Source organism: Sander lucioperca, chromosome 10 (assembly GCF_008315115.2).
Source record: "Sander lucioperca isolate FBNREF2018 chromosome 10, SLUC_FBN_1.2, whole genome shotgun sequence".
Classification (NCBI taxonomy): domain Eukaryota; kingdom Metazoa; phylum Chordata; class Actinopteri; order Perciformes; family Percidae; genus Sander; species Sander lucioperca.
In genome coordinates, this window is record NC_050182.1 from 22210251 (window position 1) to 22236185 (window position 25935).

The following is a 25935-nucleotide window of genomic DNA, read 5'->3' on the forward strand; positions in this document are numbered from 1 at the left end:
ATTGAGACATATTACATCTTGCGCACGCGCAGAACGTACGCTGAAGTCGGCGTCGCTTTGGTGTGTTCTGAGGCACTTTTTGGACCAACTCGCTGCCGACGGTCGGCCGTCGGGTTGGTGTGTCAGAGGCTTATGAGCAACACTGTCGACAGATAACCTCAAGGAGACTCAGTCTGGTGTTACGCTCTGTAAAGATGTCTGTTGTGCTGGTTTATAGAGCAAAATATGTGTAAAGCAACAAAACAAACAGAAGACATATTCAAACCCCTGAGTTTCAGGACAAATACTGAGGTCACATAGAGTATTTACACTGTTTAACATACTATCCTCAACTTTATCCTCAGTACTCCTTCGCATTGGTGGAGCTTCATTTTGGTATTTACCGGTAAATAAGTAGGTGGCTGCAGCCAAACAGCAGTGACAGACAGCTCAGTGTGAATGACAACAGGAAAAGCATGCAACATTATGAAAGCACTGTGAAACTGGTGGCTTTCAATCTTTATCATTCATTCAAAACTCAGTTATTATTGTCTTGAAATTACAAAGCCAAAACAACGGCTAACGAAAAGAACGGTCTGTATGACCTAAGCATACATAATTAGCAATCCAGTTATCTAATTGCTGTTAACTTTGGCCTTGGTCGTCTGACCTGATTTTTTTTCTTACTTGGCCAGAATGAATTGTTGAAAGGTCTCCAAAAAAACATAGCACTAAAACACCCTGTTTATTTAGGTCTCGTATCACGCAGCTCTTTCCTAATTAGTTAGGTTTTTTTCTGGGTAAGGGTTTATACGGCTTAGCTGCAGCGCCTAAGCGTTTTTGCGCACCGCCTAAGTGTATGAAGGTAAAAACAATGTGGAGAGCATCTGGACGACGAGCAAAGGCACGGGAAGGGCCGTCCGCGCGTGAATGGGCTCAACTAGAGAGCTATCGACAACTTCAGCACAGGCTAACTAACTTAAGGTGGGCTGACCTTTAAGGCGGTCTAGCTATTCTCATTTTACTAATAAGCAGCTCCTTCTAAGTTTTGCTTTAGCGATCTCGCTCGCTGCAACGGACAACCACTAAGCTTTATGCAAATAATTGCACGATGATGTCACTTGAGCGTATGACATCATCTGCACCTAAGCGCCCTAAAAACAGACAAATAAGGAAAACCCTGTTAATATATCATTATCATATCCGTCTGTAGGGTAAATGTAGGGAAACTGGAATACATTTATTATGGTTGGAGACCTGATTTTATGCTGTCAAAAACATTTTGTTGCATCAGACCTGTCTGGTTTGACAATGACAATTAGACCTGATTATTCTATTGGTTAGTCGTTGGACGGAAAATTAATCGCAACTTTGCATAATTCACTAATTGATTCAGTCATTTTGCTGTCATTTTGCATCTTCAGTCATTGTAAATTGTATATCTTTGGGTTTTAGACTGCTGAAATGTGTTACTTCTCAGTGCTTTTATTTCAAATGAGTTAGTCTGTCTGTTGCTGATTTGATGATCTGGGTGTTTTGACTACTTCTGTCATTTATATTGCACATTAAAATGAAAACAAATGTTGTTCCAGTCTGCTTTTTCACAAGTTCTCACATATGTGGTGCAAGGACAGTTGATGGCGTGTTTCTTTTCAACGTGAGGACCTTGCGTACGATTCTGCAGTCAGTTTGCAGCAACAAATTGCTGATACTTGCATTAAGGTTTGAGTTGACACAAGTCACACAGTACACAGTGTGAAATTAGGCTGCGTTCACTCCTTTGTTATCACCTTTGATGCTACTGATTCCTTTTAACACACCAGCATCAAGTATGTATCAAGTGTTTCTTAGAATTAAAACAAACAAGCTTGATGTCGACAGATGCCTTCAGAATGACCCTCATGAACTAAAACAGCCACCATGAATGCTGTACATTCTGACAAGGCACTGACCACGCCCCCTGATCTTTAATTACGTTACCGGCTAAACTAAATATGTGACTACCAAATCCTCCGGCAGCTTTTTTCAGCTGTTTCTAAATAAGAGTAGGTTTCACACTTGTTTTGTCCCTTTTCGTTGTCCTAACAAGATGTTCAAGGGAGCATTGCTCACAAATGTTGTTGTTTTGTGTTTAGCATCCAGTACCAAGGCATATGTCCTAGCCTTGTGTTGCTTGGCAATACATAAGTGGTGATTCAGATTCTGGGAAGATGTAGCAGCTTTACTGCAACGACCCTGATTTCAAGTGTCCAAAAAAATAACAACAAAAAAGTCTCACGTTCTATAATCCTGTGACTGGGAGGCTGTCGTTTCCATTCAGCCAGTTAATCCAAAGAACCTCCTCACCCAGTACAACTGCTTTATTTACCGACATGCTAAAAGAAGATTGTGTTGGTGATACAGACGCAGGCAGGTCAGCAATCTCCTACAGCATCTGACCTGCCTCTTAATTGCTTTGGGGCAGTGTCTGCTGGCGAGCACTTCACTCCTCTTACTTCCTCTGGACTGTGGAAATGAGACGATGCTGGGGGTCACTGAGTGAAGCTCTTCTTGATGGCCACTTTGGGGAAGAGGCCAGAGAGCTCTTGGACGACCCGCGTGTCTATCTGCGAACAGAAGGAGACGTCCAGGAGGAGAAGTCGTGGACAAGACTGGAAGAGTTTCTTCAGTGAGTCAGCACTCACCAACCGCGTACCTGATGGGTCACATAAGAAGATACATTACAAAAACATAATATAAATACAAGAGATGAAGCTACAAAAAGAGACTGCATCTGCAAATTTCAGAGTAAATTAAATTAAAAATGTCTATGTCAACAACTGAGTCCACCAATCCACTTCCAGGATAGCTTTGGTGACGTGAAATTCTATATACTGTATATATATATATATTATATATATTCTTTTTGGCCGGATGTCCGTTAACTTCCGCTTTCTTTGTGTTGGAATTTTAAAGGTGCTCTAAGCGATGTCACGCGTTTTTTAGGCTACAACATTTTTTGTCACATACAGCAAACATCTCCTCACTCTCTGCTAGCTGCCTGTCCCCTGAACACACTGTAAAAAAAACATCTCCTCACTATCTGCTAGCTGCCTGTCCCCTGAACACACTGTAAAAAAACATCTCCTCACTATCTGCTAGCTGCCTGTCCCCTGAACACACTGTAAAAAAACATCTCCTCACTATCTGCTAGCTGCCTGTCCACTGAACACACTGTAAAAAAACATCTCCTCACTATCTGCTAGCTGTCTGTCCCCTGAACACACTATAAAAAAACATCTCCTCACTATCTGCTAGCTGCCTGTCCCCTGAACACACTGTAAAAAAAAACGTAGACATCCCAGGCTCCACAAACGGCAACAAAAACAAACTGCGCCAACCTGCACCACGCTTACCAGTGTTGGGAAAGTTCACTTTCTACATGAACTAGTTCAAAGTTCAGTTTACAAATTTTAAAATGAACTAGTTCAGTTCATAGTTCATACTTCAAAATTTTGAACAAAGTTCACAGTTCCAAAAATGAACTAGTTCATACTTCTTTTTTTCCATATGTTGCTTCAGTTCAATGTACCGTTTCAGGTCTGCTGTGGATGTGACTGAAGTGCGGATTTTCTTTTTGAAAGCCGGCGGGCAAAGTTTGCAAAGAAAAGATTTTGTAAGATGTATTCTTACAAGAGTAAGATTTTTCCCATCCTCACCGACCTTGTCATAAAACTCGTTTAAAGGGGTGATCGAATGCAAAACCGATTTTACCCTGTCATAGTTGAAAAACGATGAGTTTGGAGGGTAAATAGGACATACATAGAACCTCAAAATCCCATTGCCACCTCTTTCCTCTGCAAATCTCACAATTTGAAACTGCCTCTGAAAACAGGCGAATCTGAACAAAGCTAAAAGTTGACGTCAACTTCTCAACTCCTTCTCATTTGGCTCTACCTTCTATCTTTGTAACGCCCCAACATTTACATAGGCCACTAACTGATCTGAGGTCAGTTAGTCTCGTTCGCGCAAATCTCAGAAATTGTACACATTGTTCATCTGCTGTTGCATTACTAAATTCACTTCTGAGACTTTTTTATGCGAGAAATCAACTATATAAAGCTCAAATATGGGCCGTTTTACAAAAATGTATGGCTAATTGCAAATTTAGTACGACTGTTTCGGAGTTCAGGAGCTCCACAGTTTGCCATGACAGTGCCTGCCCGGATTGCTGGCTTTCTGCCTGGACTGTCAGACCCCGTTGCACGCTGGCTGGAGCTCTCTCAGGAGATACGGAATACTGGCCCAGAGAAAAGGAGTAGATATCGGACAACTGAGCGGGACATGTGGATTTAAATCAGTGGCGCAGTGGACTCGCAATGGGCGGTGCGCAGGAGCTGCCTGCTGGCGGCGGTTCACGGTACGTTAACTTTTTTTTCCAACATGGATCCTCAGCGAACAGTGCCGAAAGCATAGGTGTGTGTGTGTGTGTGTGCGACACACAGGAGGATGAATAAACTGTAACGAAACTCTGTATCTGGTGCTTTGTACAGTAAGATTAGTTGATGAGTTTATGTGTCGGGAACTCGGGGCAGTAATCAAGTTTGAAGCCAGCGGCATAGCGGGCATGCCTGGGCATGTCTGTAGTTTGGAACACTAACGGACAGTGTGGGTTTGTGTGTGTGTGTGTGTGTGTGTGTGTGTGGGTGTGTGCGCTGGTAGTGGCGGCGGGGGCGTCATAGAGTGGAATGTGTGTGTGTGTGTGTGTGTGTGTGTGTGTCTCTGTCTGTGTGTGTGTGTGTGTGTGTGTGTCTCTGTCTGTGTATGTGTGTGTGTGTGTGTGTGTGTGTGTGTGTGTGCTGGTAGTGGCGGCGGGGGTGGCACAGAGTGGAATGTGTGTGTGTGTGTGTGTCTCTGTGTGTGTGTCTCTGTCTGTGTGTGTGTGTGTGTGTGTGTGTGTGTGTGTGTGTGTGTGTGTGTGTGTGCTAAGCTCAACCAATCAGCGTGCAGCTCATCTAAATATTCATGAGCAGACCATATAAGGCAGAAAAGCTCTCGTTTCAGTCCAGTCCCATTTAACATGGTAGCATTAGGGCCAAAAAAACAGCAAAAGAGACATTTTCAGCACAACCAATGTTATATACCCTATTAGGAGACCTTAAGGAACAGTGTGAAATACCGTATATAACCATTCTATCACCCCTTTAAATGATCATACAACGCCTCCTTGCTGCTTTGACGCCTCCTTGCTGCTTTGTCGCCTCCATGCTGCTGTCGCCCCCATGCTGCTTTTTGTTTTGATGACCGCATGCGGCGGTGCGACACTGGTGGCTGGTGTTGCCAGATTTGGTGTTTTTTCCGCTACATATTAAGGCCTGTTTACGGTGTGTTTTAGCCGGGTTTTCGCCTGGATGGTTCTATAGAAATCTGGCACCATATTGAACAAAGTTAAACTGAGAGAGCGTGCCGTTCACAGACACCAGAATGAACGAGTTCACAGTAACGTTCATCAGGCAGTAATACAGTACGTTCAGTTCACGTTCGCCCAAAATATGAACGAGTTCATGAACTATCGTTCAATGAACACGTTCAGGCACAACACTGACGGTAACTATGGTCAAACAAACCAAAAAAAGAGCGATGACTACAGACTATGAAACTTCAAAAACATGTGAAGTGAGATCCAAAAACACAACTGCAATTACCGCTTTTTGCTATAGGTGCCGGCAAAGAGAACCAAACGGGGACCTTTGAGATTGTACCTTGAGAAAAAAAATGTAATGCAAGGAAAAACTAAATCCCGGAACATGTACACGTGAAGTGCACTTGTGAGAATGCAAAAATATTTCCATGCTTCTATGACACAGTCTCTTATTCACAGATGTGATGACGGCCATGTGTAAAGAACACGGCAACATTGTTGACATGAAGCCACTCTACGTATGGCATTGTTTGCATATTAATGTGGCTTTGACTCTGTCCTCAGAGGCTAGCTGCTCTGGGTCTGTTTACAATGTTTACAGTGTCAACTATTACATTAATTGCCAACTATTTTAAAGATCGCTTAATTGGTATAAGTCCATTTTTATGAAAGAAAAGTTAAAATTCTCTGAGTCCAGCTTCCTAAATGTAAATATGTTTTGGTTACTTCACTCCTCTATGACAGTACACTGAATATCTTTGAATTGTGGACAAAACAAGACACTTGAGGATGTTATCTTGAGCTTTGGTAAACACTGATCAACAATTTTCTGACATTTTATAGACCAAACAAAGTAATCGATTAATCAAGAAAATAATCGACAATGAAAATAATCGTTAGTTGCAGCCATACCGCTAAATATCAAGTTTATATGAAAAACATAGTAGCAGCTAATTAAATATTAACAAATGAATAATAATGAATGACAAAAGTTAAGGCCAACAGACATCCACATGGGTGTGAGGTCAGAGCTTACCCAGTATGTCAAGGTGCTGCAGTGAGGGGCAGCTGGCGGCCAACTCCTCTATGTCTGAGTCGCAGACCGTGCGGTTGGCGGTGAGGAAGAGCTTGCGCAGGCGTGGCAGGCTGCGGGCGAGGTGCTGGAAACATCCGGTGCTGCTCTGCAGTGTGGGACACCAGCCCAGGTCCAACTCCTCCAGCATCCTGAGCAACCACAGACCGTGCAGTAGAGCACTGGAGTTACTCCGTCCACAAATTCACACATTCACTCAAAACAGATAAGCTCTGCATTGCCTCTGTGGTCTACAGCTGCAAGTTGTTTACGGTGATAATGTGTTCATTGTATTAATAGCTGCAATCCAAATTAATGGGGATTAATGATTATACAGTATGTGTTGCCTTTTGAAAACTGATAATAACCCTAATGTGATAGTGAATTAACAAATACAAGGTAATCACTGAGAATATTGGTAGCCTTTACTGGTCTCTACACCAGGGGTCTTCAACGTTTTTTAAGCCAAGGACCCCTTAACTGAGAGAGATGAAACAGGTTGCATATTAAACTGGACCTACAATAACGTGTAGGGCAGTCTAAAGCCTTTATTTTTTTAGTGCATATAATACTCTTCTGAAAAGTACATCATGTTTTTTTAATCCTCCGTGTCCTCCTTGGCTACTAGCAACTGCGTGGAGGGGGGGTGGGGGCGCGTGCGCAATCACAAAAGGCTGTATCATGTGGACGCGCCGACAGTGTTGTTGTCATTACTTAGCATTCCTCATGGGGGCGACAGAAACTATGCACCATAGCTATAATGTTGAACGTACATGTGGCCATAGATATAGAACATGTTTTATATCTATGCACGTGGCACAGTGAATCTTCAGGATTAACTGTATCTGTGGATGGCTACCTTAGAGACTACCTTACCTACAGTATGGGCCAGTAAGCCTGTCATCAATGTGTTTTTTTCACAAATAGGCTGATTTATATTTGCTAATAATATGTTGGATTCATGTTAAAACATTTACATTTTTGAATTTTTTTTTGAAAAATTAACAATAATTTTGTGGCCCCCTCTGCAGTAACTCTAAGGACCCCCTAGGGGTCCCAGGCCCCCTGTTGAAGAGCTCTGCTCTACACTATATTTACATTGCGTAGTAAGACATCTCATCTGCTAGATTGTTTTACAGCACAAAGGAGGAGGACACTGCTGTTCCAACACAGACAAAGCAAGAAAATGAGTCACTGATGGAAAAATGACTTCAATACTGCTTATATGAGAAGACAAACATTGTTTACAGGACTAAACCCATTTAGTATTGCCTACCTGCAGCCAGAGACGAGCTCGGCCAGGCCTCGATCCGTCAGGTTTTTGCAGCGCCACAGGTCCAGCGAGCGGAGTGAGTGACAGCGAGCAGCCAGCATACCGGCCACACCGTCATAGTCATCAATCTACAGGACACAGGCAGCAGTTAACATGCATGGAGGGCCTTCAGAGGGTCCACATCAGCTTTGAAATGGACCATCTGAATCTAAAAATCGTATGATTCCTCTGTGGCATGTCATACAGTCCCAGAATTCAATCATTTGCCTTCAGGATGTCATACAGGACTGAGCAAATGATTCTGTTAGAAGTAGTAAGTGAGTTTGTAGCCCATTTCCTCCAATTGTCTTGTGTATTTTGAGCAAGAAATTGAAATGTAACTTATTTATTTATTATTACAAAAAACCGATTAGCTGCATCGGCTGGTTTGAGGGACATAGCATGACTTTCTCAAGAGAGGAGAAAGCAGCAGTGAACACCTTGACCAGAAAGAACTGATTTGTGTTTGCAAAGCTGTTATTGTTCTTTGGTGTCAGTTAATGTTGTGCCATATGTCATCCTTTCATCCAAAGATGAAAGCAAAAAAATGCAATTTCACAGCCAGTGCGGCACTTTACCTATCAAAATGACAGCATGCAGAACATTTGTCTGAGTTAGCACTGGATGGATATTACAACTTTTGGCTGAAAGAGTTGCTGTCATTTTGTAGTCCCACTGCCAATTGTTACATAGCTTCATTAGCAATGATGATACTAAAGCCTTAAGAAAGAGCACAAGAGAAAACTGTACTGATAATTTGAAATTTCTTTCACCTTTTCTCAATTGCTACATTATAATTTGCATCGAATACCCATCAATTAGAGGGAAACTAGTAGGAAACTAGTGACAAGGTGGGGGTATATATAAAGGATCTAATTATACATTATAATACATTAGTCTAATTCATGTATGATATAAAAAAGATGCTGTATTTTAATGTCCACATACTTGTCTGTCCATGATTGCCACATCCTGTGTACCATGAACCATGGTGGACAAATCCACCATCATTAAAGGAGTAGTTTGACATTTTTGGGAAATTTACACATTTGCTTTTGGGCGGAGAGTTAGATGAGAAGATCAATACTACTCACATTTCGGTCTTAAGGCCACAGCCACCAGCCTGTTAGCTTAGCTTAGCATTAAAACCTGGAATCAGCTAGCCTGGCTCTGTCCAACAGTAACTAAATCCAGCTGCCATCTCCACTAAAACACACTAATTACCACACTACAGCTTGTTTAATTTGTACAAAAACCAAAGTGATAAAAAACTATTTGCCATTTGCTTTACACTTCAGTGAAGCTTAAACAAACAACATATAATGTGTTACATATACCCTGTTTCCACCTAAATTAGCACGTATATATGCAGGTTTTTTACATGATGTGTACATTTCCCTAATGTTTTAACTGTGCTGTGAAAGTCAAAAGTCAAATTTAGAGCTAAGGATGGAATTAAGTATTCACTTAAATTGGGTTCAGTGCCATTATCTCTGCCCTTTGTCTACTTTACAACCAACCAGTTTATTGTTAGCAGCTCAATTACTGCTACACTACTCAAGCCATCTTTTGGACAAGCTGCTATCCAACAAGACCACATGGTGGGTTTACAGACTGTGCTTTATTTGGACTTCTTCCTGTGTGTGTGTGTGTGTGTGTGTGTGTGTGTGTGTGTGTGTGTGTGTGTGTGTGTACACATTCTCACCCTCACACAGCTCCCTAGGCTGAGGTGTCTCAGCTCTATGCAGAAAGTCAGGATGCTCAGAATAGCTGTTTGCTGCAGAGACAACAAAGAGAAAGACAAGATGCAGAGTTGTCATTTTATTACCCATATTACAGCATATATTTCTTTAATCTCATCCATTCTGGGTTTGGCACACTGGTAATATCTAAGAACCTACAGCTTGCAATCCAGACATCACAACAAACCTGGAAACAATGGAACAACACAGAAAAGTCAGAAAACAAAAGGCAACATCACTTGAATAACTGCTGTATTGGAGCTACATGTTCACCAACAAACTAAACCCCAGACATACAGACCCTTTCCAAAAAATTTGAATATCATGGAAAAGTTTATTTATTTCCTTAATTCCATTCAAAATGTTAAACTTCCATAGATTATAGATTCAGGGCCCACAACTTAAACGATTTCAAGTATTTAGTTGTTTATTTGTACATAATTTGGGCTTCCAGCTCATAAAACCCACGAAAACAGGATTTCAAAAAATTAGAATACTGTGAAGAAATCAGCCCAAATTTTACAGGGCATGAATGTTTTAAACTGAGTGTCACATACTACTCATCTACTAAACTCAAAGCACCTGCACAGGTTTTCCCAGGTGTCATTAAATTACTTCACTTTGGTTCAATTGTCTCAGGATCAATATGGGGAAGACTGCAGACTTGACAACTGGCCATAAGACCATCATACCCTCCATAGGATGGGTAAGCCACAAAGTGTTCACAGAGTGCTGTGTCCAAGCATATCAATGGAAAGTCTAGTGGAAGGGCAAAATGTGGCAGGAGAAGATGCACCAGCAGAAGAGCTGACCGTGGGCTTCAGCGGATTATCAAACAGAGAAGATTCATGAATCTGGCAGAGATCCAGAAAGAGTGCAAGAGGCGGGAGTCACAGCTTCAAAAACCACCACATTCAGACGCATCCGGGAGATGGGCTACAACTGTTGGGTTCCTCGGGTCAAACCGCTTCTGAGCCTGAGCCAACGTAGGAAGCGTCTCAACTGGGCCATGGAGAAGAAGGACTGGACTGTTGGCCAGTGGTCCAAGGTCCTCTTTTCCGATGAAAGTAAAGTGTGCCTTTCATTCGGGAATCAAGGGCCAAGGGTTTGGAGGAAGACGGGTGAGGAACAGAACCCAAGCTGCTTGAGGTCCAGTGTGAAATATCCACAGTCAGTCATGATTTGGGGTGCAATGTCCAGTGCAGGTGTTGGTAAACTCTGCTTTCTTAAATCCAAGGTCACCGCATCAGTCTACCAGAATGTTTTAGAGGACTTCATGATTCCTTCTGCTGAGGATCTGTATGGAGATGCACATTTCATCTTCCAGCAGGACCTGGCCCCTGCCCATACCGCCAGAAGCACCAAAACCTGGTTTGATGCCCATGCCATCACAGTGCTTGACTGGCCAGTCAACTCGCCGGACCTAAACCCCATTAAGAATCTATGGGGTATTATCAAGAGGAAAATGAGGGGCACTAGACCCAAAACCAAAGAAGAGTTGACAGCAAGCATCAAGGAAATCTGGGCTTCCATAACTCCCAGGCAATGCCACAGGCTGATTGCCTCAATGCCACGGCGCATCGAGGCAGTGATTAAGGCAAGGGATTCCCTACCAAGTATTGAAGATTGACGTATCGTTTTGAAAGTACCATATTTTGATTGATTTGATGTGATCCTAATTTCTTTAATTTTCTGCAAAAACTGAGAAGTAAATGGTGATTTCTTCACAGTATTCTAATTTTTTGAAATCCTGTTTTCGTGGGTTTTATGAGCTGGAAGCCCAAATTACGTACAAATAAACAACTAAATACTTGAAATCGTTTAAGTTGTGGGCCCTGAATCTATAATCTATGGAAGTTTAACGTTTTGAATGGAATTATGGAAATAAACTTTTCCATGATATTCTAATTTTTTAGAAAGGGTCTGTACATCTTATCTGAGTGAAAATCTAAAAGGTATACATTGAAATAACAATATACCAGGGGTGGGAAAGAAAATTGAAAATCAAATGTATCGTGATTTTTTTCTGCGAAGATTTTTGAAATCGATTCTTTTGCCTAGAATCGATATTTTTTATTTATTTATTTTTACCTACCACCTAAATATTTTCGGTTTATACGGTACCGCTGACGGCGACTACATCATATCCATTTCCAGCAAAACAGACGGAAAGCAGAAAATACATGTTATGTACTTCTTTGTCTCATGATGTAATATTGTCTCTAGAAGTGTATTATTCAACTTTTTGGTTTTTGTTAAAGAAGGAAGAGAAAATCACAACACTCAATACTATCAAATCGCAATACTTCTAGAATCGCAATAAATGAAAATAGTGATACAAATCGAACCGGCACCCATGTATCGCAAAAGCATGTTGTCCCTACAATATACCTTTAAATAACAGTAACGTGTCCAGCCATGTCATCCAAATTCCCTCCTAAGTGATTTGATCAGTCTGCTGCCTCGGGCACTCAGGTAACGCTTATTGTGTTTAAGGGAATATAATACGGTGCAACAGCTAGTTTTTACGTCTCCTCACAAAGTCAAGCGTAGTAAGGAAAGAGACCTCTCCAGTGGCCCTGCAGCTTGGAGATATGGGAATTCAACACTGCGACTGCCAACACATGTACCTCAGTGGCAAGAGAAAGTGTCAGACATGAAAGTGAAAGTTTGGTTTTTGTGTGTGTTTGGTGTGTGTGCTCGAGCCTGTGGCTGGCATCTTTATAAACGCCTCTCTCCGGCGAGCTAGCCATTTAATTAGAGCAGTGACAGGGTAATGACAGCTGAGATGTCAGGGCCTCAAACAGACACACAGCTCGCTCTGTCTGCCTGAGTATAAACAACCTGCAGCATGCTGCCTGGCTCCACCGCAGAAACTCTACACCGGCTCCTGCATACAACGCCGCTCTGAAACACGACAAACACTGGAGAAACGCTGAGGTGTAACACCAAAACAAAATACGGCGGTTTTACACGTCAGACAGGCCTGAACCTGAACACATGCAGGACATGTCTTAAAGACCCCCTGGGCTCCGAGTTGACTCGGTTCATCTCAAAAGACAACAACATAGAATGAGCTACGGCCAAGCCAAAACACGCACCATCAAATAAGCAGCTTGTGGAGATCATTAGTCCGACTCCGACATTAGGGCAAGTCTTCTGAACTTAAAGTTCCTTTACTAAACATTTACTGTCTTATTAATGAAGTCATGTAAAGAACAAACCGCAGCCAACCTGGGGTTTAGGACCAGCTAAGGGGGCAAAAATAAGTCTGAAGGGTTATTTTTATTATTTCTTTGATTCAATCTTTGTTTTTCCACCTCAGGCCTTTCAAAACTATCGAAATGAACAATCTGAAAAGGGAACATTACTCTTTGGTTGACTACCCACAGCTCATAGACCTACTGTAGGCAACCTGTGCCAGGGGCTTGTGACTTGGCTGTAAAGGGTCACAAACTAGAAAGGTTGGAAGACTGGTAAGACTAGGCTTACTGTACTTCACTGTAGACATACTGTAGTTTCTTGAAACACCCACATTCATGCAAGCTAACTTGCAGAAACTGCAAAAGTATATATTGTTTCGTTCCAAACATCGCAGATTAAGACGCAATCACCTCTTCTACCAACACTACGTACATTTGCTCTGCAGAACGACTGCAAACAAGAGAGAAAACGATAACCACTGCAGGAAAACAAAATCGATAATAATAATAATAATAATAATAATAATAATAATAGGAACTTCCATGAATTGTGAAGGCAAAAAAAATTAAGCAGGTTGGAATGCGGACCACAAACTGACTTAGTTTTTGCTGCAATGCTAAGACGCTTATGTTATTGTCACGCAGACATGGTGACATCATAGCATGTCAGTCTTTTCGCTGTTAATGGTAATGTGAATTTTCACCAAGGCCTTTTTCTGCCTTTTAATTAGCATTGTGATGGCCACGGCCATGGCCACACAGCCATCTTAAAGGCGGTAACCTCATACACTCACATTTATCTTAGTTCATGCTGTTTTCCTTAAGACTGGTTTCTGTATCTTTTCAGATACATTATATATATATTTTGTTGTAAACATTTATTTAGTTTAAATAATGTACAAGACACTGGATTTGGTTTACATATATACTTTATTAGTTTTGGATTGTCTTTTTGCTATAACGGTTTTCTTTTGAGCTTACCAGTGTTGCGGATTCCACACCCTGGAGTGAGGCATGCAGGCTGCTGGGACAAAGGGGTGGCGTCTGGAACAACAGCAGCTTTAAAGGGGTGGTGGCCAAATTGGACTCTACCACTACTTGTTATGTCTGGGGGGGGTAGCTTTAATTTTTCCCAAGATATTTGAGTTTTGATTTGTGTTGTATCTACATTTATTCGGTTAATGTTAATTAAGATTACATTTCTTTTTGGAATAAGTGTTTAGTTGTTTTTTGTTATTTGTAGTTTATGTATTAGTGTTATTGTTAGTCTTTCCCTGGGTGTCAAACATGGTCTGATCAGCCAGTAATATAAGTCCCTTTTGTTTCTCTTACAGGAGGTCAGTTGTATTTTTGAGTTTGTTATGTTCAGAGCTTAAGTTCGGTCTGTTTGTTTGACCTCTTTTAAGGGCCCAAACTTTATTTCTATTTGTTGTAATGATTTTGTGGGTAAAATAAAAACCCCTTTTTGAAATCCTCTTGTGACTCCTCTTGCCTAACTGCTTGGTCCCTGACAAGCATACAGATGTGATTAATCCATCTGAATGCTAATTAGCCTAGGATCTTATCTTTAATACTGACTCCAAATGATTGTGACTTCTTGCGCTCTTGGCCAGCTTACGTCATAGTAGTGAAAGAAGACGGACACACAGTACATGGGAAATGTACCGTTTCTATTGTACATTAATTGTTACAGTAGAAACAAGAAAGCAAAAACAAACCTTAAAAAAAAAAATACCAAGACCACTTTTAAAACTGACTGTTGACTCTCAACTTGGTGCTTTCAACCGTATAACACAGTCTTCATCTGCAGATGAAGTTTGCTTATTGTTATTGTTTATTATTTCAGCTTCCGTTTCCGATCTCAAGAATGAGATGTGAAGCTTAATTTTAAGCAAACATGGAGAAGATGTCCTATAAAAGATGAATAATGTTTACTTTAAACATCCATGACAACTAAGCAAATTCCATATATACTGTATATGGAACTGCAAAATTCCCAATATTCAACAAGTTTCCCAGAAAATGGATCAAATTTCCTGACCTTTTCCCTCTGTGAATTACACCTCTCATTATTCTATTATATTCCAATAAACAAGTGGAAATGTTCCATGACATGTTCAACTCAAGTTCATATGCATTTTAACCAATACTTTTTGGCAAAATGTCCATGACTATGTATTCCTGAAAATGTCAGTCGACATTATACAATAAGAATAAAAATCTGTGTTAAAGTTTACCCTCAGAGGTTTAACAATAAAATTAATGACTATTTATGTGGTTCATAGTGGGAGTAGTAGTAATATCGTGCCCCGAATAGAATGTTGAGGTTAAGACGACGTGAAATACATTTAAATCACATATTATTATACTGTGTTAAAAAAAAATTCCATGACTTTTCCAAACTTGGGTCTTTTTATGTTTCCAAAACCTTTCCAGGCCTGGAATTTGCATTTTTTTAAATTCCATAACTTTTCCAGGTTTTTTCAAAACGTATGAACCCTGTAACTTCTTCAAAGATTACAGACCACTGCTATAACTTCCCAGCATGATATCTCCTCTATAGTAAGTAATACTGGCAAATGACTGTGGAAAAATTGAAGAAATGTAGCCTAGCATGTCTAAGTAACATGTATATCCGATATTACAAACAGCCAGGGCAGCCATTTGGGATACAAACATATCATTAACCAATCTACAGTCTACCTGCTGTATTTGGACAGATGTAAGTGCACATGTAAAAAATGCCATTTTGATTGTGGTTTCCCAGATACACTGTTGACCGTGCCTACCTCTATTTTGGTGCGGTAGAGCACCAGCCTGCGGAGGCGTGTTAGTTTGGAGATGTGTGCGAAGGCCTGCGGGTGGAGGCGGTCGCAGGAGGACAGGTTGAGCTCCTGCAGCCCGGGACAAGTCTGAGAGATGACCTCCAGACAGGCCTCGTTCAGGAAGTGGCAGCACGACAGCTCCAGGCAGCCCAGGCTGAGACCACACGCCTTCAGGAAGCTGAGGGCAAGAATAGATGGAGAGGAAAGACATAAGAGGAAGTAGAGATTTATAATTTCTAAGGCTGGGTTTAAAAAATAGATTTTCCGATTTAAATTGATTTTCATTTGAATGATCCAAAATTGATCCAGAAAAACCGAGAATCGGTCTTTGTCTGTATCATGTGAAACATATGTCATGCTAGCTTGTCAGGAAGGGGGTTAAATAACCCTCCAAAGTTAGGCTAAATTTTGACGAGGGGAACAACTAGCATGGCCAATTTAAAAGGGGTTCCTCTGCCACCTCAAGATATCAGAATGAAATGTCACTCAATACTCCCTGACTCTAGAGTCTGTAGAGCTGCACTTTATTGTGTGTTCATGTTAAATAAAAAGTACATTAATGTAACTGCTTTGGGATCAATCCTTAATGTAAAAATTGATACTTTTAAGAATGCACCAGGTTAGAGGGAACCTTGTACAATTGTAGAATCTCTTTCATATCTAAGCCTAAGACCTTGTGAATTGGAATCAATCATCAATTGGAAAGAAATAATTTCATCCCACATCAGCAACCTACTACTCCACCAGTCTGTATTTTAGACAATAATGCTAAATAATGCTCTTATTTTCTTTTTGTCACGGATTATAGAAAAAAGTTTCAATCAATTTTCTTTGTCTCAGCATGTCCCCCCCCCAAAAAAAAAAAAAAATGCTTGTGAGAATTTGCTAGTTTTCCAAAGTCATCTCCCTGTTTTCCCGCTGACAGTCTGACCTGCTGAAGCCGGTCAGGGTGAGCGCTCCGCGGTTTCCCGTCCAGGAAAGGTTGATCCTCTGGAGGAGGGTGCAGCGGCTCTGCAGGTATCCCAAGGAGGCGTCACTCAGCCGGGCCCAGTAGGGCTGCAGACTCAGCTGGGTGTACTGCAGCGGGTCGCAGCAGTGCTGGTGCAGCAGCTTACAGCTCTGTGCCAGACGGCAGAGGTCTGGCAGGGTCAGGTGGCTCAGTATCAGCTGGATGAGCTATGGACGGAAGATGGGGAGAAGGGGTAGGATAGGAGAGAGGATAGGGGAAATGCAGACAAAACATAATGCTGTTACTGTAGGTTGGATTAGGGATGGGCATTGTTTTGATTTTAATAATTCTGATTCCTATTCCGACTCTTCCTTGCGATTCTCAATTCCGATTCTTTGAAGGGCGGAGTTGCAACGGGTCACATGGTTATTTCACAGATAAGAGGAACATGTTAATTAGATTCAAAGTTTTGAGTTTTGATTTAAAGTTTTATCTGGCTTTTTCAATGCAAAATAAAGCCACACTTTAGAGCGCCGCTTACAAACATATAGGCCTCCATGGCTGCAACACAACAAGCGCCTGGAAGTAATGCGGCCACTACGGAAACCAAAACTTGCGCGTGTTAAATTTGGAACCCATGATCGGATTCAAAACCAAATTTCACAAACGATTCAGTAGAACCTAGTAGAGAACATAGAATAACAGAGTAGTCTAGAGAATGTTAATTGCGTCCCCTCTGTCAGGCAGATCTGAATAGTGTTTATCTGGGACACAAAGCACTGATAGCGGGATCAGTGGAGAGGTGAGCCGGCTTGTTTTGCACTGTGTTCGTGTGCCTCTCAAAGAGAAAGAATGACTGTGCTCGCGTAATTGTGTGTGTTGCAGTGAATTAACAATACACGGTGTTCAAGCGGGTATCAACTGACAGATAATAGCTATATTGTGTTTCTCAAACAAACACACGGCGGTTGTGAAGACTGCTGTTAATGGCAGCGGTTTGGAGAGGAGATAAGAGAACGAATATCAAGAGCGCTGCCGGTGTTTTGAAGTTCGCTTCAGACAACGTGATACGTCTGCATGTCATGAAAATGACTTTGTGTCCGTGAGTGCATACGAGATCAAGTGTCAGAATGGGTCCAAGCCACACTGTTCATGTGTCTGTGTGGAATACTGGTTAATACAGTGTACATATATACACTCCAGGGCACATATGGTGATTTTAGGGCTAGCTGCAGCTAACGGCCTCTGGGTGTATTATAAGTTATGATCATCATCATCAGCAGTCAATTTATACAGATCTACGTTTGGCTGCTACTTAATGACTTTACATAGACTGAAATATTGCAAAAATAGTCAACAGATTAAATGATTATTACAAAACAATTGTTAGTTTCAGGCCTACAGTGCATAATAATAATAACTAGAAACGTGAAAACCTCTGACTGGAAGTTTGTGTAGTTTACTACATCTTTAAATTTGAAATGTTCATTGCGTCTTTTCACGCTTAAATGCAAAAAGCACTCCCACACTTAAGATTTACTGGCTTAAAAGGTATTCGGCAGAGTTTTTGACCTCTAGTGGGCGCTGTGGAGCACTGTTTTTATGAGTGGGTTCCCTGTTTGTCCCATGCACAAGGACACACGTACGTTATGAGATACACAGCCCTGCCAATGGTTTCACACTATTCCACTGATACAAGAGGCGGTGATGTGCCAAGAAAGGCTACAGTGAAGAAGAAGAAGTGCCCTCTGGTTAACATGAATGTAAACAACGCAGAACTTAAAACACCGGCTTTGCAAATGATTTATGAGGAAGGAAAAGCACTCAACATGTTTGTTAGAGCTGAAGGAGACACAGTCAGTTATGGTGAGTAACACTAAATGTAAACATAACTTACAAGAAAGCTCCAGTAGAGTGGTGGGACCTCCATACTTCTCACAGTAATTACTAGAGGGACAGCTTAACCAAATATGTATTGGTTAAACATATCCTTATCCCAATGTCCCGACCATAGACTGTAAAAAAAAAAGATGGATGACGCCTCCACTTCCTCGCCACTGTCGCACTAAATGCTTGCTCTTGGGGGAATTACTAGAATTGTTGGGTCTTTGTAAATTATAGAGTGTGTGTACTCCATCTGTAAAGTGTCTCGTGATAACTCGTTATGATTTGAAACTATAAATAAAATAGAATTGAATTGAAAAGTGAAGCCAAAATATCCCAGATATGGGCACCACCACCTTGTAAATTTAGAGCTAGAGTACGCACAGTAGTGATCGGGCGGTGGAGCCGTGATATTGAAATCCCGCCCATACACCTGCCCGACCAATCGTGAGTCAATCACAGCTGTCATGACGTTTCACCCTGTTTTTATAGCATCAAATATCCAAACTTATCCGAAAAAAGTAACACTTGAACAAACATCAGCGTCATAAGAACTACCTAAAATGACGGAAACCTTCTTTGGAAAAAAATTGGTGTACTTTAATTTATTTAGTTTGGCCCACATCCCATCCACTAACATGGAGGGGGTGGGGTTTATGATCTTTACTATAGCTACGACCAGGCGGTGATAGAAATGTTTTGGCCTCACTATACAGTCCATGCATCTACCTCAAATCCCGGACATGAGTTACAGAATCCTTTTTGAGTAGCAAAACTTGAATTGTGTGGTCCTGGTGTGTATCTACTCCTTCACTCAGGCCTGAATGATTCAGTGTACACATCTGTAATCACCTCATAGGGCAGTTTGTCAAAGTAGCCATTGCCTGTCTTCTGGTGCTTGCCGTCTCCTCCTTGTCTGAATGAACAACCCACATCGGACAGCTCCTCCTCGCTGTCACTCAGGTCATTGATGTCAATGATAGGCATCTTGTAGAGCGCCAACATGGGCCTTTCTTTTACCCCACGCAGAATAACAGCGTCCATCTCGGTGTAGTAGTCCAGCATAGAGCTGTTGACCTCCAGGCGCAGCAGGTTGGTGGGGAAGTTGATATGCTTGATGTTAGGGGAAAACTGACGCGCCTGGGGTGTCAGCACCTTGGTCGGCTCCCCTGACCACAGCACCTCCCACCTGGACAAAAGAAAGAGCTGTGTAAAACCACAACAGGAGGGTATTTCTTTAACCTAAAAATGGGCCTATAACACTGTTGATTTCTGGGCTCCAGTCTACCTGTAGTATTGTGCACACCATCCACTGGATCTGTGCATTCTTTTATTTCCACTCAACAGTGGCATTGTGATGCTTAATATGGCTCATAACAACACATCCATAATCCATTAGGATGGCATTCCTTGACTTTTGTCTCACATCGTTGGCTGTTGGCTTAGTGTTTCTAAGCTTGTTCTGTGAGCCTCATGCACTGAATCCAATGTACAATGAACTCTGTGAAAAAAAGGACAATGACTCGTAAAGGATGATGGATGGGCAGTAATGAACTATTGTAGCTCCCTCCTGCTGACCACACTGCTTACAGAGAATAGGAGTTATACCATGATTACAGCTGGATTATAAAGTAGGATTCGAATAGACTGTTCAGGGTTCATACGCATTTTAACCAATACTTTTCCATGAATTTTTTGCAAATTTCCATGACTATGTTATACAATAAGAATAAAAATCTGTGTTAAAGTTTACCCTCAGAGGTTTAACAATCAAATGAATGACAATTTATGTGGTTCATAGTGGAAGTCGTAATATCGCGCCCCAAAGAGAATGTTGAGGTTAGGACGACGTGAAATACATTTATTAATCACATATTATTATGCTGTGTGAAAAAAAAAATTCCAAGACTTTTCCAAAACTTTCTGGGTCTTTTTATGTTTCCAAAACCTTTTCAGGCCTGGAATTTGCATTTTTTAAATTCTATAACTTTTCCAGGTTTTTTCAAAACGTATGAACCCTGACTGTTGGATTTTTACATTTCTCCCAATATGTTCATTTTGACACTGGTTACAAATCCATACTCTTTTGGACAATGAAATCAAACTGAGATATAGATTAATTCCATTACAGAAAGATGAACCTGAATATATTAATGTGAATGTAGTTGTTTGTTGTTTGTATTATGGTAAGTTATTGTATGACTATATATATATATATATATATATATATATATATATATATATATGTACAGTATATATATTTTTTTTAACCTTTATTTATCCAGGTACGTGTGAATGTGTGAATGCAACGACCTGGAAGCTGCCCAGTACAACCAATCTGATCTGCTGGCCACTGAGCAGCTGGAGCGGTTGGGGTTAAGGGCCTTGCCCAAGGACACCTCAGTGGTGGTAATGAGGGAGGGACTCTTTCACTTTCCCCACCCAGATGTTTTTCCTGTCGGTCTGGGGATTGAACCAGCGACCTTCCAGTCGCAAGCTCGCTTCTTTAACCTGATATGAAGTGTTGTATGCTGTATATTAGAGCTGGGCAATATATGGATATTATATCGATATCATGATATGAGACTAGATATCGTCTTAGATTTTGGATATCGTAATATGGCATAACTGTTGTCTTTTCCTGGTTTTAAAGGCTGCATCACAGTAAAGTGATGTCATTTTCTGAACTGACCAGACTGTTGTAACTGTTCTATTATTTACCTTTACCCACTTATCATTATATCCACATTACTGATGATTATTTATCAAAAATCTCATTGTGTAAATATTTTGTGAAAGCACCAATAGTCAACACTACAATATCGTTGCGGTATCGATATCGAGGTATTTGGTCAAAAATATCAGGATATTTGATTTTCTCCATATTGCCCAGCCCTACTGTATATGCATTGCTATGTGTTTTTTCTGTAATAATATGATATTGTAAAGTAGTGGCAGGACTTTTAAAGTTTTTCAGGACGTTAAGTTTCGGCCTGCTCCTTCTACAACTCATCCTTTTTTTGTTCTATGATGGAATCGGATTGATTTGTATATGATTGTGTTTTATCTTTGTGATTTGCTTGATTTTTTTTCTCTTTTAAAGCATGCTGATTGTTCTAGATTAATAAAAAACTAAATTAACTAAACTACTCTTAAGAAGGCTCTCTCCTGAAATAAAAAGGACTACAACTTGCATTTTGTTGTGCAACCCTGTGTTGTAGAATGACAAAAAAATTAACCTTGAACTATTTGGATCACTGAGAATGTCTAGTGGTGGTATTCTGGACAGATGGTTGTCTTTACCTGACATCAGCAGGTGGGTTCTGGGAGAAGGGGTTGTGAGAGCAGGCCAGAATCTTAATGATGGCTCCAGGGTAATAAGTCTCAAGCACATCTACTGCTGTAGGGTAGACAGGCTCCTCGAAGCCCAGTTCGATATAATCCTGGCTATGGAAGCCTTTAGGGGTGCGGCGGAAAGGTGGCGGAGCACTTGCACATTGTTCCCACCATGTCCCGTAAGCTCTAAATACAGCGGTCTGAGTGAAGTCCCCTGAGCTGGGGAAGACGTTGGGTATCCCAGCCAGGTTCCACATGGTGTAGGACATGCTATTCTCACTGCCATAGTGGGAGCTGAAGTCCAGGACCTCCTTGGCATACTGCTCCACCTCCACAGTGACCGGCATCACGGCACGCTGGCCAGACTCAACGGCCCGCCGGCTGGTCAGAGCCTCGCCTCGAGTCCCACTCCTGGAGCGTCGCCGCAGACAGATATAGTAAAACATGCTCAAGAGGGTTAACATAAGGAACTCTGGGGCTGATGGGGGCAGTGGAGAGAACGGAGGCTAGAAGGAGGAAGAGCCTCCACCTACTGGAAGGACAATGGCTCAAGGGCTGGGGGTGTGCAAAGGGCAGGCTAGAGGCCCGGCTGCATGCATGACCTGTATGTTAGGCAGAGACAAGCACAAGTCAGCAGGTCAAGGAGTACAACTCAACAAAATTCTGAATGCTTTCTTTTTTCATAATAGGTTAAAGGGGAGGAATGTGTGCTACCTAGATTAGTAGCTGAACATGAATGGAAGCTTTCCCAAATAATATACCACATCCACATCTGGGAAATCAGCTAAAACTGGTTAAAATGCATTTAAACATCCAGGACGCCAGAAACATCAAGCATCGGGGTGTGACACCCTTGCTATAAATGTCTTAAGCATCACTTCATTTAAATTTGTTGACCAGTTATTCCCAGTACAAGTCAAATAGGTAACGTTACACAGCCGTAGGCTGCAACAAGCAATGCAAATGTGCAAGGCCTTAAAGGGACAACCTGTGGTCCAGATGTAAACAAAGGAACGGGGCCATCTGCAATATTCAAAACAGGACTGGAACCACTGTGATCGATCCTAAATGGGTTGGCAGGTCTTTTACAGTTTTTCTCAAACTTACAATTGTCAAAACTCTAAGTACAATCCTCACACCACGTGGTACCTTCAGCACATCACTCTATGTTACCTGCAAAAGGAGATTACTCAATCAAAAATAATTTTAATAATTGTTTCAAACGTAAATAAATGTATCAATAAATAAATAATTGTCATCAAAACAAAAGGTTTCTTTATCAATGCTTGGACCAAGACAGTCAAAATGCAAAGACATCATGTCAAATTACAGTGTACTCTGACAGGGTGATAGTTACCCACTCTGTAATATTGTCCAGTTGCTAACATTGTATTTTTAGGCAGCTGAATAGTATTGATGCCAGGCATGGCACACGCTATACTTGCTCATTGTATGTACACACCAGCCAACCGCAAATACACAAAGGAAGCTTGTACAGAAAAAAAAGATATACAACAGCAAAATTATCAGGAACTGTTGTGCAAGATGTGCAAGAAAAAAAGAAAATATGCTGCAAATGGATCAACCTCAAGCGTCATCCAATCTGTCCTCTCTGTCTGGCCACAACATTTAATCAACATCCCACCTGATTACCTCCCTTACAATGCAACTAGGGAAAAACTTTTGGCATGACACAGCAATTTGCTGTGATATTCTCACCTGACACCTGTTTGCGTTTGGTTCTTCTGGCGTAAACTGTAAGAAAATTGTCTTGTTCCCCATCTAGCCTAAGTCTATTCATCTGAAAACTTTTACAACAAAGCCACATACCTATTATATTGTGTGACAGTTTATTGGGATTGTTGGTTGCTCTATTTTGCATGTTGGGATTTAGCTACACAATGAACATGTCATGTGTATAATTGCATTTGAGAATATTATGATTCAATAGCAAATAAATGCAAACTATTTTCACCTGCAAGGGTTACTCAATGCATTTAGTGCCAAAGCAATGATACATGACTATAGTCATGTGAACAACTGACCTAATGTTCATATAAATAGCTGGTCATATAGTTTGACGAAGTTTAATAGTCATTCGACAATTGTGCCAAAGTGATTGAGAAAGACTGTAAATACTGGGCCAACACTCGAGGTTAAGTAAATCAAAGTTGTTAATGTAACTAATGTTACTGTTGTACTGGTTCAAATTTAGCATGAATGATTTAATGACCATTGAAATAACGTTAAAACAATAGTTAATGTTACAGTTACACAAACGGTAAAATCGGCAGCTAGCAATTCGTAGCAGTCGGTAATAAGTATAAGGCTATGCTGTTTAGCATTGAGTCTGTCCCTTCTCTGGCTTTCTCCGTGTGCCGAGGACAATTAGCTAGCTAATTTTGCAAATGTAGTTAGCTAAATAACATTGGCTTAAGGTTACTGACTAGGAATTTCATAGAACGTTACCCCTCTATTAACGTTAACGTTACATTAACATAAACTACCACGGAGAAACTGTTGCTTTCTGAAGACCATAGTTCATCATGTAAAAACAAAAAATTACTATTAGGGAAGTGACATTAGCCAGAGAGTTGAGCTGCCTCCCCACCTTGTTGTTTGTGTTCCTAAAAAAAAAAGCTGGTGTTGGTTAGCTAACGTTAGCTAGCCTACAGACAAGCTGAGCTGTCAAAACACAACTTTTAGCTTCCGTAGCTAGCTTTGCGAAATCGAGCAATCAAAGAGGACGAGACATAATTTCAGTTCACGGTAAACGTAGATCGATACATCCATTCATGAGGATCAATCCTCTTCTTCCCTTTAACAGGACATTTCAACCACCAAACCACATTCCTGCTGCAGTTTACCTCGTGATGCCTTCCAGTACAGTCGGACAATGCATTCACCAACCATATAATCTGGAAGATAATGCTGTGAATACCGACATTTTGTATGCTATGGAGATTTTGAGACGTTGTGTTTACTAAAACAACAAAGTGCATTTGGCGGTGTCGTGTCGTCTGCGAAAATAAACGCGATTACATATGCAGAACTGCAATTTTGTCGTACTAACTAGCGGAATGTCACATAATTAACAAAAGATTAACAGAAAGACCAAAGAGAAACTATAAAACATACATTTTAACAGTCTTGTTCAAGATAAGTGACTGAATTGAAGGATTTTAAGACGTCTGAAATTGGTGAAAGCTAAGCATGGATGTGTAACGTAAGGAGCTACGTAGGAGTATTAAAGCCGCATAACTTCCGTACAACAAAGTATCAACATCCGGACAGTTTTATTGCTAATTAATTAGTTCCAGACAGACAGACAGATAGAATAGAATAGAATAGAATAGAATAGAACAGAATAGATAGATAGATAATTAGACAGACAGACAGACAGATGCATTTCTTAATAAACCTGTAAGTAAGCACTATATTCACAAAGTATTTAGCTATTGCTATGAATATCTCTAGGCCAATAGAGTGTTGCAAGTAAAGATCAGATCCAGGGTGATTCCTTGGACACAATATGTCTTTCTTTCAATCATAAATTTTAATGGGCATACATTCTTTATGGACAGAAGTGATCTGTTAATGTGTGTTTCCAGGCTAGAGAGAGTAAAGTTGACATTGAGGACAAAGCCAAATCAGAATTCCTTATTGTAGTAGGGTTTGCGTGTGTGCAGAACTTTAGGTATTCAGCCCTGCACTGTCTGCTTTTGAACACACCTCCCTAGTATCCAACTAGCTCCACCCAGACCAAACTCCCCTCATTAGCTCTGAGCTTATTTAAGGCACCTGTGCCATCATGGCTACCTCTGTCATTATTTTTCAATTCAAAATAGGGTACAGGCAGAGCAGTGCTATTTGGGCAAAGAAAGAAGACACTGTAATATGACAAGGCTGAGACTCGGCATTGTGGACTTGCATGGGATCTAGCAAAGATGGGAAAGCATGGGGATGGACTTTGTGGAACCTGCAAACAGAATCAAACTGTTCAACATGTTCTTTTGGACTGTCTTCAATACAAAAATGAAAGAGAACAGTTGTTCACTGCGCTATGTCACATGGGAATACAGAACATGACATTGAGATCCTTACTTAATTCCCCTGAATATCAATTTGAGATAGTGGAAGCCGTCATGGATTATATCTCTGCTACAGGACTAGTCCAGGAATGTGACAATACTTTCGAATATTACTTAAACTGTCCTGTGAGAGGCAGCAAT

The 25935-nt window shown here is 41.0% G+C and overlaps 1 protein-coding gene across 4 annotated transcripts; it reads right to left on the reverse strand.

Annotated features, from left to right (window-relative positions):
- Positions 1-317: 317 nt before the first annotated feature.
- On the reverse strand, positions 318-25019 carry fbxl4 (F-box and leucine-rich repeat protein 4). 4 transcript variants are annotated; one of them, XM_031322685.2, is made up of 9 exons: positions 24842-25019; positions 21671-22305; positions 19220-19556; positions 16466-16710; positions 15499-15712; positions 9470-9541; positions 7729-7853; positions 6417-6604; positions 318-2674 (listed from the first exon to the last, which is right to left on the reverse strand). In XM_031322685.2, exons 2-9 carry the CDS (start codon positions 22165-22167, stop codon positions 2511-2513), a joined length of 1842 nt encoding a protein of 613 aa, XP_031178545.1. In that variant the 5' UTR covers positions 22168-22305; positions 24842-25019; the 3' UTR covers positions 318-2510. The 4 variants fall into 4 exon arrangements, with proteins under 4 accessions (XP_031178545.1, XP_031178544.1, XP_031178543.1 ...); XM_031322684.2 differs by lacking the exon at positions 24842-25019 and adding an exon at positions 24571-24805; XM_031322683.2 differs by lacking the exon at positions 24842-25019 and adding an exon at positions 24472-24590.
- Between the last annotated feature and the right edge of the window lie 916 nt (positions 25020-25935).

Excerpts from the sequence above, each read along its gene's own strand:
- fbxl4 (XM_031322685.2), bottom strand. The coding sequence starts at position 22,167 with ATGTTAACCCTCTTGAGCATGTTTTACTATATCTGTCTGCGGCGACGC. Across the intron at positions 16,711-19,219 it reads TTGACAAACTGCCCTATGAG|CTCATCCAGCTGATACTGAG; the intron begins GTGATTACAGAT and ends TTCCGTCCATAG. Across the intron at positions 7,854-9,469 it reads GCCTAGGGAGCTGTGTGAGG|ATTGATGACTATGACGGTGT; the intron begins GTGAGAATGTGT and ends TGTGTCCTGTAG.